The 13,801-nt window shown below is 48.4% G+C and overlaps 1 protein-coding gene and 2 pseudogenes across 1 annotated transcript; 2 read left to right on the top strand and 1 right to left on the bottom strand.

Moving 5' to 3' along the window:
• Positions 1-357: 357 nt before the first annotated feature.
• On the top strand, positions 358-5,146 carry LOC115323733 (annotated as a pseudogene).
• A 424-nt stretch (positions 5,147-5,570) lies between these two features.
• On the bottom strand, positions 5,571-13,801 carry LOC120842431 (annotated as a pseudogene).
• On the top strand, positions 7,295-8,167 carry LOC121047106. Its single transcript, XM_040502099.1, has one exon. The coding sequence runs from the start codon at positions 7,310-7,312 to the stop codon at positions 8,165-8,167; it is 858 nt and encodes a 285-aa protein (XP_040358033.1). The 5' UTR covers positions 7,295-7,309.

The following is a 13,801-nucleotide window of genomic DNA, read 5'->3' as shown; positions in this document are numbered from 1 at the left end:
CGAGCTTTTAGAGATCACCGGGATGCTTTCGAGACGAACGATGCGAGGGTTGTGGGCGAATACCGGCTGACAAAAGGGGTGACTCGCTGGCAGTGCGACCTAAAGTTCCTCGATGTTTTTTCACTGCGTTTTACAAGTACCGTCATTCTTTGCTGCGCCGACATCTGTCTCTATTGGAGGAGAGCGATGTCACGTGATTTCCGGAATCGTCGCCACTTCCGTCCGCCATTTGCTTCCAAGCTGCTCGGCTGCTCCGTCCGCTCGCGTGTTTCGTGATACTTGCCGACGACTTTAGCTCGACGTCCTGGTGTTTCTGGACCGTAATGAGGCAAGTGAAGTAGTAAGCGTTTGTGTTAGATGACGGGGTGTTGCATTTTTGGGTGCAGCCAGAGTTGTGGTAGTGGAAAAAAGTTGTTCGCCGTTCCGCTTCGGAAAGCCGATCTGAAGCCGATCTGAAGAGGATAATTTTCCTCCCACATGAGTGGGAGGAAAATTATCGTCCTTCCAGAACCAGCAAGCTTTGTGAGGTGAGCATTTCTGGGCTAGTTACCTCTTCCACACACGTTCACATAGGTACACATGCAATGTTTTTCTTAACGCGCCTGACTGCGGAACTCGGTCTCAGCTGAAATGCGGCCTCGGTGCTCTCAGGGGGTAGAAGCTGAGCTAGTTGGTGGTACATATTGCAACGGTTAAACCAGCTGAACTACGAAATTACGGAGAAAGGAGTAAAGACAGGTGATCGCTGGACTACCAACTATTTAATAAAGATTCTGCGTTTTCCTCTCATTGTCTACTGGCGTTGTGGCTACCTCCTCTTCTTCCTACTTGATTTTTCTGTTCCATCTCGGATACTGGTTTTCCGGAGGAATCTTTTTTCGCTTTCCTGTAGCGCAATAGATGGTGTACTAACGCAATTTTCTTCTTTATCTTCTATGGCCAAGGCCTCAAGTATTTCACGGGCGAGCTGGTCTTTGTGGTGAGCTAATATGGTACCCAGGTCGAGCTTGGCCTCGCACGTGCATGCTCGACAATGAGCGGCTAAATGCCCCGGCCCTGTTAGGGCTCTTATGTTTGCTGCATGCTCACGTGCTCGATCGTTCACGCACCTTCCCGTTTGTCCAATATACACACGCCCACATGACAGTGGTATGTTATACACTACTCCCCTTTTCGCATTGGACGTACTTATTCTTATGTTTGGTGTTGCAAGTGCCGGTGTTGTTGGCCTCCCCTAGATTGACCTTCCGGCACATGGCATATCCCTTGTTTGGTGCCGAGCACACTACTTTGACGCCCTGCCTTGTGGCGATCTTTTTCAATCTATGTGTGACTCCATGAATATACGGAACCACCGCGAAAGGTGATCTAGAAACCTTTTTCCGTGTGTTAGAGTCATTCTTTTGGCTGGATCTCTTGATGTTTTGGCAAAGTTTTTCACATATGGAGGCTAAGAAGGGTCTCGGATACCCGGCCTTATGGAGTCTGGAGATTTGGGTCTTGAAGCTTCGTCCCATCTGATGTGAACATGTTTTTCTGAGGCTAGCTGTGAGAGCTGTGGTGGCGACCCCTTGCTTCACATTTTTCGAATGTTCTGAGTCAAAGGGAAGGAACCCTTTCCCCGATCGCGTTTCGTACCTCCAACAAACGTGTTCCTTTTAGGAGTCTAAGGCCAAATCCAGAAACCTGATAGACTTATCAGCGGGAAGCTCGTATGTAAAGGTGAGGCCCATGCAATTTGTATGAAAATCCCTAAGAGTGGTGTTAAGGCATCCGCCTGATGTTTCATCAACTGGGGTGGTACATAAAATAAGAAAGTCATCAACATACCGAAAAATAGCTGCAACTCGTGGGTCTTTCAAACCTTGTTGTATAGCAACCCCACAGGCGCCTAAAAAGACGTCGCACAAATATGGTGCCACTTTTGTCCCGATGCACACTCCACTCTTCTGGACAAAGTGCTGATCTTGGTAAGTCACTACCGTTGCGGAGAGGTAAACCCTTAAAATCTCCAAGAAGGTGTCAACGCTAACACCTGCTCCATTTTGGAATTTCGTAAGGCCTTCATTTTCAATGGTATTTCTGAGGACGTGCGACAGCCTTGCTTGAGGGATGGAGTAGTACATGTCCTGTACATCCAAGGAAAACCCCGAGACTATACTATTTCCTTTTTCTTCAAGATAAGATATTACTTGCTCTGAGTTGGGGATCCGGAATGGATCTTCTATGTGTATTTTTGAGAGATGTTGTGCCAAAAACCTTGAAACGCATGCTTGCCACGTTGTCCTTTCGGAGACTATGGCCCGAAAAGGAATGCCTTCTTTGTGAGTTTTGGCGGAGAAAAACACCGAAAGCTGGTCATTTGCCGCTCCTTTGATCTTGGTGCAAAGGCTGGCTTGATTTTGGTCGAACAGGTCAATGATGGTTCTTTTTGCTGCTTTTGCCCTTTTATTTTCTACTTTTATGAAATTCTTATTGATCGCTTGTTGGGCCTTTTCTTCATAGATGTTTGAATCCAGAACCACAAAACCTCCTTCTTTATCCGAGACGCACAGTTTCAGGTCTTTGCTTCGTAACTCTTGAATGGTAGATCTGAAGCTCACCTTTGCCTTGCCCTGGTGTTTTAGGTTTTCAAAGGCTTGGATGCCCTCATCTATGATTTGAGGGCCTTTCTCTTGGGGGGCCTTGGCGGCTATCTTCCTTACGAGAGCAGAGCTCTGCCGTTTTAGCCCGTTGTTTTTCACTCGAAAACCCGGTTGTTCGCCGGCAAAGTTTTTCGCGTAGTCTGAGTTTTTAAGGGACATGATATGAATAGATGAAGCCGCCGATTGGCCGCTTCAGCTGTGAGTGTCTCGCAGTGTACCTCTAGGAAACACGAAAAGCTACTACCGAGGACAACATGAGCCGAAAACGCCTTTCATGTTTCTTTGGCTTACCACCTGTTTTTGAGAGAGCTGTGGTCCGAACTAGGAATAGAAAGCAAAGTTGAGGAATAATGGAGCTTGGTGGGAGTCGCAGAAAAAGGTTGGATCGGGTGTTCCAGCTCGTACTGTCCGCGCGCGTGGAGGGCGTACAATGCGCGGCACTGTTAGCGCGAACAGAGCATCGGTGTCTCTACGTATCTTACTTCCATGGAGTGTTGCTTTGCGCCAAATTTTACCGCTTAGTTTAGCGTCCCAAATTAGCCCTTCCCGCCGCGCCAGCTGCTTTGTTGACGAATTTTTTATTCCGATAGAGAAAAAAAGCGGCGATCACTCTTCTGTACTAACAGTGTGACGCTCTCTACCTCCAAACAAAGTCGAATTTTTTAGTGTTCTCAGTGCACTGTCCCGTGAATTGCAAGTTAGCCCTGTTCATTCTCGACAGGACCATTTTTCACCGTATCAGTTTGAACCTCGGATCTGGCAGAGCCATGGCACCAAAACACTTAAACCAGACGCTGTCACAGCAACTTTAGCCATAGGCTGCAAAAGCCAGTTCGATGACCACCGCGAGAAAGGGAAATGGGAAACATCCAAGGTAAGTTGACACAGTCAGAGATGGTAAATTTGCAGTCACTTGGTTGCTAGATTTGGTATTAAAATGCTACCTATTTTAAGCAAGGGAGCCAATGTAGGAGGAAGACAGCATCCAGACGCTTCCATCTCTGCATTCAAGTGCTGCTCTCACAGGTGTCGTATTTCTTCCTTCACAGATTATTGAGAATATGCTTGTCCAAGGTGATGAATTAATGCAAGCAGCATTGAACTGCATACTGACAAAGTTTACAATTTCAGCACAAGCCTTGCCCTCGCCCACAGAGGCACAATCCAGCAAAGTGCAAAACTGCGACCAGGAGTCTGTGCCTCAGGCGGGCCCCCCAGTTGGTGAGTCACACGCAATTCCAGCATTTAGTAGCCGGGCACATGCAGCGACATGCAGTCACAATCATCCTTAACTCGAGCATGTGCCAGGCATACTCTGGGCTAAATCTTCTGTTCCTTCTTTTTCGGCTTGTACTTGCCCATCTCAAATATGGTATGTGCTTTCTTGGGCATTGCTGCAACAATTGACTATTCTGCCATGCGTATATGTGCAGTATGTACCGAGGACATCATAAACAAGTATTGGAATTTATGTCAGCATGCTCTTCTGTGCTTTGGATAAGTGTTGATTTGCACCATACATGCGACCCTGCCAGGGGCGGAGGCAGGAATTTCCTGAGGGGGGTTGGGGTCAGCATACCATACGTTTAGGAACCCCCTCCCCCTCGTTTCACGTCCTAAATTTTACACATGCAAAAATCAAGAGGGGGGTCAGGACATCCGGACCCCCCCCCCCCCCCCCCCTCTAAATCCGCCCCTGGGACTCCCTGCTGTAATGAACAGCGTGAGTGGAATTTAACTGCCTGCTGATGAAATTCGCGGCTTCAGCACGAGCCTTACCCATACTTACAGCCGCCCACTCCAGTGAGATGCAAAGCTGCGACAGGGAGTTTGTGCCCAATGCGGATGCTGCGGTTGGTGAGTAACATGATGGCCAGACACAAATGCTGCATGACATTGTTAGTGCGAGTACAACTGCGGCACTCTTTGCATTTTACTTTGAATTAGTAAATGCTGGCACCAAATAATAGGGTGCAACTTTGTGCCTGATATGAACATTTTTCATCCCTTGTTTGCATTAACAGTGTCGCACTATGTTAGGTCAGAACCATCCTTAACACCAGTGGGGTGAGGCATATGGAATTCATGCCATAAACAAATCTCACCAGCCAGTTTGACTACGCGCCACCGGTGTCGCAATGCATTGAGGGAACTTCAGTCTTTCTGCACGTGCCCGAAACACTGGAACTCTGCGCGTGAGACAGCACAAGCCGTTTCGGGCACCACCGTCGGCCTATTGTGAACTAAAGTTATGGCGGCTTTATGCATGCGCCGAACGCTTCTTGAGGTGGGTCTATTGGTGGCAGGACGACAACAATTTCTTTTTTTTTGTCTCTTTTGGTCCCTCTCAAAACAAATGCATTTCTGTGACCATTGACTACTCTGCCATACAAATGTCTGCTGCATGCACCATATTGTGGGGTTTCATTTTGGGCCTACAAAATTTACAGGTTCACTGCAAGTCTCGGTACAAAAATCGAAAATGGCAGGCTCCATCCTAATAAGAACTGTTGGTCAGCGGTCTGTGCTTAAACAAAGTAAGTCAATGCCAAAGGGTGCAATATTGCTTTTGCATGAAATTACACACACAACATATAAGAGCTTTATGCCCATTCTCGATTAATGCTGCAGGGAGCAGCTCCCTCCACAATTATGAGCATTTCTTATAAAAGTACAAATGACAGCCGTATGTAGAAGTGAACGACAGGACTGACGCTGGCTGTTCTCTTTGCTCGATACTCAGGAGCGGTTCCCTCATTCCTGGCAGCAGGCTCCTCCGTCCAGCCATGTACACCGCAGGGGACGACTGCCTCAAAGGGAGAGACGTTTCCCTGATTGAATGACAGCCATGTGTAGAAGTGAACGACAGAGAGAGAGAGAGAGAGAGAGAGAACATGTATTTATTTAATGAAAGGTTCACTCGTCTATGGGTTGGTGTCCCTGAGGCGAGAGGGAAAAGGAATGTAGGGATTTATAGGAAAGGGTAAGTGACAATGAATAAATCTAGATGAAGTGATGGACCCCAGAGTCCCTGATGTAGCTGTTCAGGGAGTCCAGGATTTCTTTTCTGTGCTGCGGCTGTCCCTTGGGGTGGGTCCAGTCTTCAGGGTTCGTGGGCCTTTTCTCGCTAGGTAGCGAGTCCCATGACTCTACTCTAAAGTCTTCCAGGCCTTTGCATTCCCAGAGCACGTGCTTGGTCGTTGCCATGGATCCCTCTGTGCATGCCTTGCACGTTGGGTCCTCGTGGTCCTTCAGTCCGAAGGATGCTTTTTTCGCCGGAGTTAGTGCCGTCCCTGTCCTGATTCGCCGTAGCCGAACCGTCTCCGATCTCGTGTACCCTGGTGGTATCGGATCTTCCTCTGTTAGCAGAAGACCCTTCAGGTACAGTTTCCCCCCTTCTTTGGCTTGCTCGGCCATTTCATCTGGGTTCATCTGGGTCTATTGACATTTCATTCGTCGTTTCGACTCGAGAGGTAAGGCCTGGCGCGGAGCTGGTGCTGCTAGCTGCCTCCGCTGCGGCCTGGTGAGCCCTCTCGTTCCCCGGGATATCGTTGTGTCCGGGTAGCCACTCGATCGTTATGTTGGAATCCAGCTTCCTGAGCTCCTCCGCAATATTGTTGATCTTCTTGACCGTTCTGCTTCTCGTTCTGCAGCTCCGGCAAGCTTTCAGTGCCGTCTGAGAGTCTGTGAAGATCCAGGCCCTGTTACCTGGGTCGATTCTTTCACGGATATCTTTGGCTGCGGCTAAAATTGCACGCAGTTCAGCCTCTTTAACCGAGGTCTGCGTTGGAAGCGTCTCTGACTAGGTCTTGTCCCTCGCAATGTCGACAAAGGCTGCTGCGGCAGCCCCGTCGTCCTTCGCGGCATCTGTGTACCTTATTTCCTTACATTCAGTGTTCTCCGCGAGCCACTGGACGTGTTTCTTGGCTGCGAATTTTCTCTGTTTAGTTCCTTGTCCCTTGAATGTTGGCTTGTGATCAGTTACGCTCGGTGGCTGTGCCACAACACGGTCCATTAACCCGCTGTCCTACACCATGCAGGTCCTTACCTCGTTCATCACCCTCGTCATGGTTCCAGCCTTCCTGAATGATACCTGGATTATCGCCACGGAAAGTACGCCCCTTCGCCACGCGCACGGCTCGAGAGATTGGCAGTCATCAACAGCAAACGCGCCGCTAAACCTTGTGGCGCTGTCATCTGATCCGTGGATCCCCAGTTCATCGTGGGAAGCACCATCGTCATCGACGTCAACAGATGCGCCAGTCATAAAAGAACAACATCCGGCGACTGCACTCTGTGGGCTCGGTGGCTGCGCCACAACACGGTCCATTAACCCGCTGTCCTACACCATGCAGGTCCTTACCTCGTTCATCACCCTCGTCATTGTTCCAGCCTTCCTGAATGATACCTGGATTATCGCCACGGAAAGTACGCCCCTTCGCCACGCGCACGGCTCGAGAGATTGGCAGTCATCAACAGCAAACGCGCCGCTAAACCTTGTGGCGCTGTCATCTGATCCGTGGATCCCCAGTTCATCGTGGGAAGCACCATCGTCATCGACGTCAACAGATGCGCCAGTCATAAAAGAACATCATCCGGCGACTGCACTCTGTGGGCTCGGTGGCTGTGCCAGAACACGGTCCATTAACCCGCTGTCCTACACCATGCAGGTTGGTCTGTCGTACGTTAGCTCGTCTAAGAAATCGAGCAACTATCTTTTAGTACAGCTGCCGAGCCTGCAGTGTTGCATTGCCGTTGCTAGAGAATGTGCTCAAGTCATCCGCCGCTTACTGATGTTGTCTGGAGATGTAGAGACTAATCCGGGTCCTGTTACCTCAAGTGAAATCCTAAGCGAATTGCAGAAGCTGTTTCCAGGTCAAACTAAACTCATCGAGGAGGTAAAGGGCCTAAAAAGTCAGCTGCAGATAACCGATAGGACCATATCGGACCTAGGCAGGCGGATGACTGACCTGGAGGGTCATTACCAAGGCCTTTCCACGCTACGTGCTGAGGTGGAGGCCACGGTGACCAGGGCCGCCCACGCGGCTCGTCAGGTCTCTGACCTTGAGGCCCGTGTGGACGACACTGAAAATCGATCCCGACGAAAGAATCTAATATTTTATGGTGTGCCCGATCCCTCACCTACAGAGACTTTTGCCCAGTCCGAACAAAGAATCATTCGCTTTTGCTCTGAACTTTTTGATCTAACATTAGACTCGAAAGAAATAGAACGTGCCCACCGCCTCGGGCGTCATTCGGTCGAGCGTCCACGACCAATAATAGTGAACTTCTCCTTTTTCAAAACTAAAGAAGCCATCCTTTCGAATGGCCGTAAACTAAAAGGTGCTAACTTCAGCATGGGCGAAGATTTTTCCCGCTCAGTTCGCAACGCACGGAAGCACCTCCTTGCCTTTGCTAGAAGCAAATCTGCTCCCTTTTCTTTGCGCTACAAAACACTGCTCATCGGCGCAAAACGTTACGTTTTCGATGAATTATGCCAATCAGTCAAAGAAATCTCATAGCAATCGCACCGTCAACAGAAAATTACAACACGCCCCCAACGTGCCCCTCGAACTAATCTTTCTTTTTCGGTGATCTTTACTAACATACGCAGCTTTCTTCCGAAGCGCGAACTCGTATCTGGCGTTGTATTATCTTCTGAATGCAATGTACTTGTGCTCACTGAAACTTGGCTAACCAGTGATGTTACTGACTCCGAAGTTTTAGCGTACCTGCCAAATTTCCGTCTCTTTCGTAATGATCGCAAAGGTACTCGCGGGGGAGGTGTTCTCATTGCCGTAAACCATCAAATACCATGCACTACTATTAACACTTCATCCGATCTGGAAATACTCTGGCTCATCTGTCATGCCGCTCCTGAAACAGTGCTGTTGGGTGTCTGTTACAGGCCGCCGCATAATAGTCCCGATTTTCCGGGGCAGCTTAACGATATGCTGTGCCACCTCAATGCAAAACATCCCAATGCCCACATACTTCTTTTTGGCGATTTTAATTACCCATATGTCGATTGGGCTAACCTGGCGCCTACAACAACGAGCAACGCAGAAACGAGAGAATTTATCGATGTTTGCTTCAATTTTAACCAGTCCCAAATATTAACTGAGCCAACACGTGTCACGCAAGAGACTGCAAGTCTCTTGGACCTAATATTGACCAACCGTCCTGACAGTATGTCGTCAATTACTTACCTACGGGAAATTAGTGACCATAAGGTCATTCACGCTGATTTTATGTTTTCGCCGACGTTGCCCCCTTCTCAAAATAAAACAATTCGCCTCTACAACAAAGGAAATTATGAAGCGATAAATAACCATTTAACCAATTTTTTTACTGACTTTGAGGCTGCTTATCAAAGTCGATGCATCCATGAAAATTGGGTACTACTCAAGAACAAGTTTAACGAATTAATAAATACATTTATTCCTAAAATCAGTTTTTGTGTTAGCCGACAGAAGCCATGGTTCACTAAAACCCTTAAGAGGCTGGAAAATAAAAAAAAGCGTCTTTTTCGCTCTGCGAAGTCAAAACCAAACCCATGCGCGTGGGAAAGGTACTACGAGACCGAAGAAACATATTTAAACGCGATCATTGAAGCCAAGCGCTCATTTTTCCTTACTGACTTACCAAACATGTTAATCAATAACCCAAGAAAGTTCTGTCAGGTCATAAACCCTCAGCAGACTCCCGGTTTAACTCTTGCCGATGAATCGGGGAATGTGCTTAGCGATAGTGAGTGCGCTAACATGTTTAATATCGCGTTCTCATCAGTGTTTACTCAAGAGCCCGACGCACCACCCGTAATCGTAACTATTGAATCGGAAATGCACCCCATCTCATTTTCCACTGCCGGTATTTCGTCTATTATTGATAACATCAAGTTGTCATCATCAGCGGGCGTCGACGAAATCCCCTCGAAATTTTTGAAGACTTGTAACCATGTATGTTCATCATTTTTCTCACTTATGTTCTCGCAGTCACTTTTCACAGGCGGCATTCCAGATGACTGGAAGGCGGGGAAGGTCGTTCCCGTTTTCAAATCAGGCAACAAGGACTCTCCATTAAATTATCGACCCATTTCCTTAACAAGCGTACCCTGAAAAATCATGGAACACGTCATTTATACCCACGTTATGAACTTCCTGGACTCTAACCAATTCTTTCACTCTTCTCAGCACGGGTTTCGCAGGAACTTCTCCTGCGAAACTCAACTAGCTCTCTTTCTCCACGACTTGCATACCTATCTCGACTCTAACTGCCAAACTGACGCTATCTTCCTGGACTTTGCGAAAGCCTTCGACAAAGTACCTCATAGACGCTTGCTACTAAAACTTTCTCGGCTAGGATTAGACCCTGACGTCTTGAAATGGATACAGGAATTTTTGACTAATCGCTCTCAGTCCGTCCTCGTTAATAACCAGTCCTCCAACTGCCTACCAGTATCATCAGGTGTTCCCCAGGGCTCCGTCTTGGGCCCACTGCTATTGCTCATATATAATAACGATTTACCCTTACACGTTACTTGCCAAATCCGTATGTTTGCCGATGACTGCGTTATTTACCAACCAGTTACTAACATTCCTGACCAAATCAATCTACAGGAAAACCTCAACCGCATTAAGGAATGGTGCGACCACTGGCTCATGTCACTTAATCCTAATAAATGCAAACTCATGTCCTTTCATCGCCGAACCAACCCTTTCCTTTTCCCCTATTCAATTGCTAACACTCCCGTCGAACTAGTACAGTCCTATAAATATCTTGGTGTCACCTTAGGTAGCGACCTATCATGGCGCGCACATGTCACTAACATTATCTCATCAGCAAATAAAAGTTTAGGATTTCTAAAACGCCATCTACGTACCGCTCCTCAAAGCATAAAACTGCTAGCATACAAATCACTCGTAAGGTCAAAGCTGGAATACGCATCCCCCATCTGGAGCCCGCACCAAGCCTATCTCAGTTATGCACTCGAACAGGTTCAGAACCGCGCCACCAGATTCATCCACTCATCTTACTCGTACAAAGTTAGTATCTCATCCTTAAAAGCTGAATCGGGCCTTTTAGACTTCTCCTCTCGTCGCCAAACTGCTAGCTTATGTCTATTTCACAAGTTTTTCTGTTCTCCGCTCCATCACGCGCCCTACATTGTACCCCACGCCCGCATCTCTCTCCAACAGGTCACCCATTGCAGTTCACCCGTCACCGCAATCGAACTGCCACTTTTTTCAATTCCTTCTTCCCCCGTACTGCAACAGACTGGAACGGCCTTCCCGGCGAAGTTGCTACGATCACCTGCCCATTAAGGTTTGCTGAAGCTGTGTCGACCATCAATCCAACGTAACAACCTATTGTTCAAGTTATTGTTTTTTTTATATTCTCCCACCCCTTATGTAATACCCCTCCCGAAGGGGTCTTTAAGGAAATAAAGTAAAGTGAAGTGAAGTCTTGCAATGGTGGGGAAGCCTCCTCGATCGGGGGCCTACCTTCCGTGGAGTATCCTAGGATTTCCAATATCTTCGCCCATGTTTAGTCCTTTCGAGGCGTTGAAAGTGTGCGATTTGTTGTGACTCTGCTTTCTCCTCTATCTTGTTCATTCCTGCATATTTCCTTAGTTCGTCGAGGGGTGTGTATCTCGGTAGTCCAGTTACCACTCTCATGGTTTGATTGTTCAGTCTTTCAATCTGCTTCCACTGAGCCTTGGTGAGGTTCATCCAGTTGCAGCAGTAGAGCGCTCTGGATGTGAGGAGGGCTTCTGCCATGGTCCGGATTGCTTTTTCGTCCGCCCCCTACGATTTACTCGTTGTCCTACGAATCAATTTCAGGGCCTGGTCCCATACCTTCCTCAGTTCGGGTAGCCGTTTGGTACTCCCAGCTGTTTCTTCAAATGTAACTCCAAGGATTTTTATGCTCGGGCGCCGTTCTAGTTCTTTTACTATGAGTTGAAGTTGCACTTGCTGTGCAATCCCTTTTCTGTGGTCCTTTGGTCTCGCAACGACCATGTATTGGGTTTTTTCAGGGGACGGCTCCATCCCGACTTCCTCCAAGTACTTTGCAACTTCGTCGATGCCCCGTTGCATAGTGAACTCCTGGTCTCCCAGCGAGCCTCCTTTGGTCCACAATGTGACATCATCCGCGTATATTGTGAACCCGAGGTTTTCAATGCGTCGCAGTCTCGTTGGTAAATCTGCCATTACCATGTTAAATAATGTGGGCGATATCACTGCCCCCTGTGGTACGCCTCTGTTGTTGAGTGTCTCCGGGCCCATTGTGTTCCCGATTTTCACCTTAAACCTTCTATTGTCCAGTAAGTCTTTGATGAATTTTAGTGCTCTGCCCCTTAGTCCACATCTCTTAGCTCCTTCTTTCACCGCCCAATGCGGAACGGCATCAAAGGCTTGTTTTATGTCAAGAGCAACTACAAGTCTTGGATCTATGCTCTTCTTGTCTGCCATGACGTCTTCGTATAGCAGCTTGAGACTGTCTGGTGTTTCCATGGCTTCTCTGAATCCTGTTTGCCTCGGGTCCAGCCTGTCGTAGGTCTCGAGGTACCATTGTACCCTCTGCAGGACCATTTTCTCCAAGACTTTGCAAATGCTGGACGTTAGTGAAACTGGTCTGAAATTTTCGATTCTATCCTGCGTCTTTCCGGGGTTAGGTATTGGTGTCACCCAAGAGATCTTCCAGGAGTCAGGGATCTTTCCTTTCTTCCATGTTTCGTTATATTTCTTCAATAGCTCTTCTTTGGCCTCGCCTGGGAGGTTACTAAGAGCCGTATATGTTATCCCGTCGGGTCCGGGTGCGCTTCCTCGTTTGGCTGAGTGGATGGCCTCAAGCAGCTCCCCCATGTTGAAAGGTTCGTCCATTCCCGGTTCTTTTGGTGGTTTTGCAGCCCAGCTCTTTGAGCGTGTTTTGCCTCCCTGTTTTGCCGCCGTGATGTGCGGGAAAAATATCTGACTTGCTTTTACCGCCAGCTCCTCCTCCGTCATGTTCAGGCGAAGCGCAAGGTTCTGTGCTGCGTTCCGGCTCTTGCGTTTGTTCTTGTTCATCCCCCTGTAAGTCCGCCAGGCCTTTCCGAGTCCGGTACGTGCGTTGAATGATGCGCAAACGCTTCTCCATTTATGCCGGCATAGCTCTTTGGAGTATTTTATAGCCATGGCAATCGCTTTGTTGAGCTTGATCTTATGCGCCGTCGCCCTGCTTCTCCTGAATCTTGTTAACGCTTCTAGTCTACTGGCCCATAGGTTCAGAAGGTGGGTGTCCGGTGTCGGATCACCTTGTTTGACATTAACGTGGGTTCTTGCCTCCTTCATCGCCTTGCAGATGCTTTCCTCGATGTCTTCGTGCCGCTCCAGGCTGCTTAGAATTAGCTCCCGGAATCCGTCCCATTTTTTGATCGGTCGAAACTCCTTATCTTTCCGCCCACTTGGATGTGTGACTGTGACCTCGATGGGGTAGTGGTCGCTGCCCTGTGTGTCCCTCCTTGGTGTCCATTGGGTGTCGAGGCGCTTTGTGTCCCACGTGAGATCTGGTGTAGTGTCCTTCTGGCGTTGTTGTTTGGCTAGTCGCGTCTTGACCCCTTGTTCATTGCGGAGTTCAAGCCCGGCTGTTTGCATGGCTGCGATGATGTCTCGGCCTTTCTTTGTGTTGGTGTCGTATCCCCATTCGCGGTGTTGTGCATTAAAGTCCCCTCCGACAATCAGTGGGTCTCCATCCGCCAGCCCGGATAGCTTTCGGATCCATTCTGCCATCTCTCCATTTTTTAGGGTGGTATTGGGCTTTATGTAGACAGATGCCACCACCAGTTTGAGTTTACCTCGCTTTAGTCGGACAGCAACTACCTCCCTCTTGTCCGAGCAGAGTGCAGTGGTGTCTAGCTGCGTCTGTGGTATGTTTTGGAGTACGCAAACTGCCACCCATCCTTTCTTTTCAATGGGATTCTTCTCCCTGCAGCTTGGCTTAGATTTCATGGTCGGAGTTAGGTAAACGTTGAAGCCGGTGATTGCCATGTCCGGTGTTTTAGCCTCCTGCAGCAGCAGCATTTCTGGTGGCGCATTTCTTTCGAAGCGGAGCTTGAACTCCGCTGCTCTTGCCGAGAACGTGTTGCAATTCCACTGTAGGATCCGTGTCGGTGCCAT

Source organism: Ixodes scapularis, unplaced genomic scaffold, assembly GCF_016920785.2.
Source record: "Ixodes scapularis isolate PalLabHiFi unplaced genomic scaffold, ASM1692078v2 PGA_scaffold0__279_contigs__length_252992795, whole genome shotgun sequence".
In the NCBI taxonomy this organism is placed as follows: Eukaryota; Metazoa; Arthropoda; class Arachnida; order Ixodida; family Ixodidae; genus Ixodes; species Ixodes scapularis.
This window is presented reverse-complemented; position numbering and strand designations above follow the sequence as displayed.

Excerpts from the sequence above, each read along its gene's own strand:
- LOC121047106 (XM_040502099.1), top strand. The coding sequence starts at position 7,310 with ATGCAGGTTGGTCTGTCGTACGTTAGCTCGTCTAAGAAATCGAGCAAC.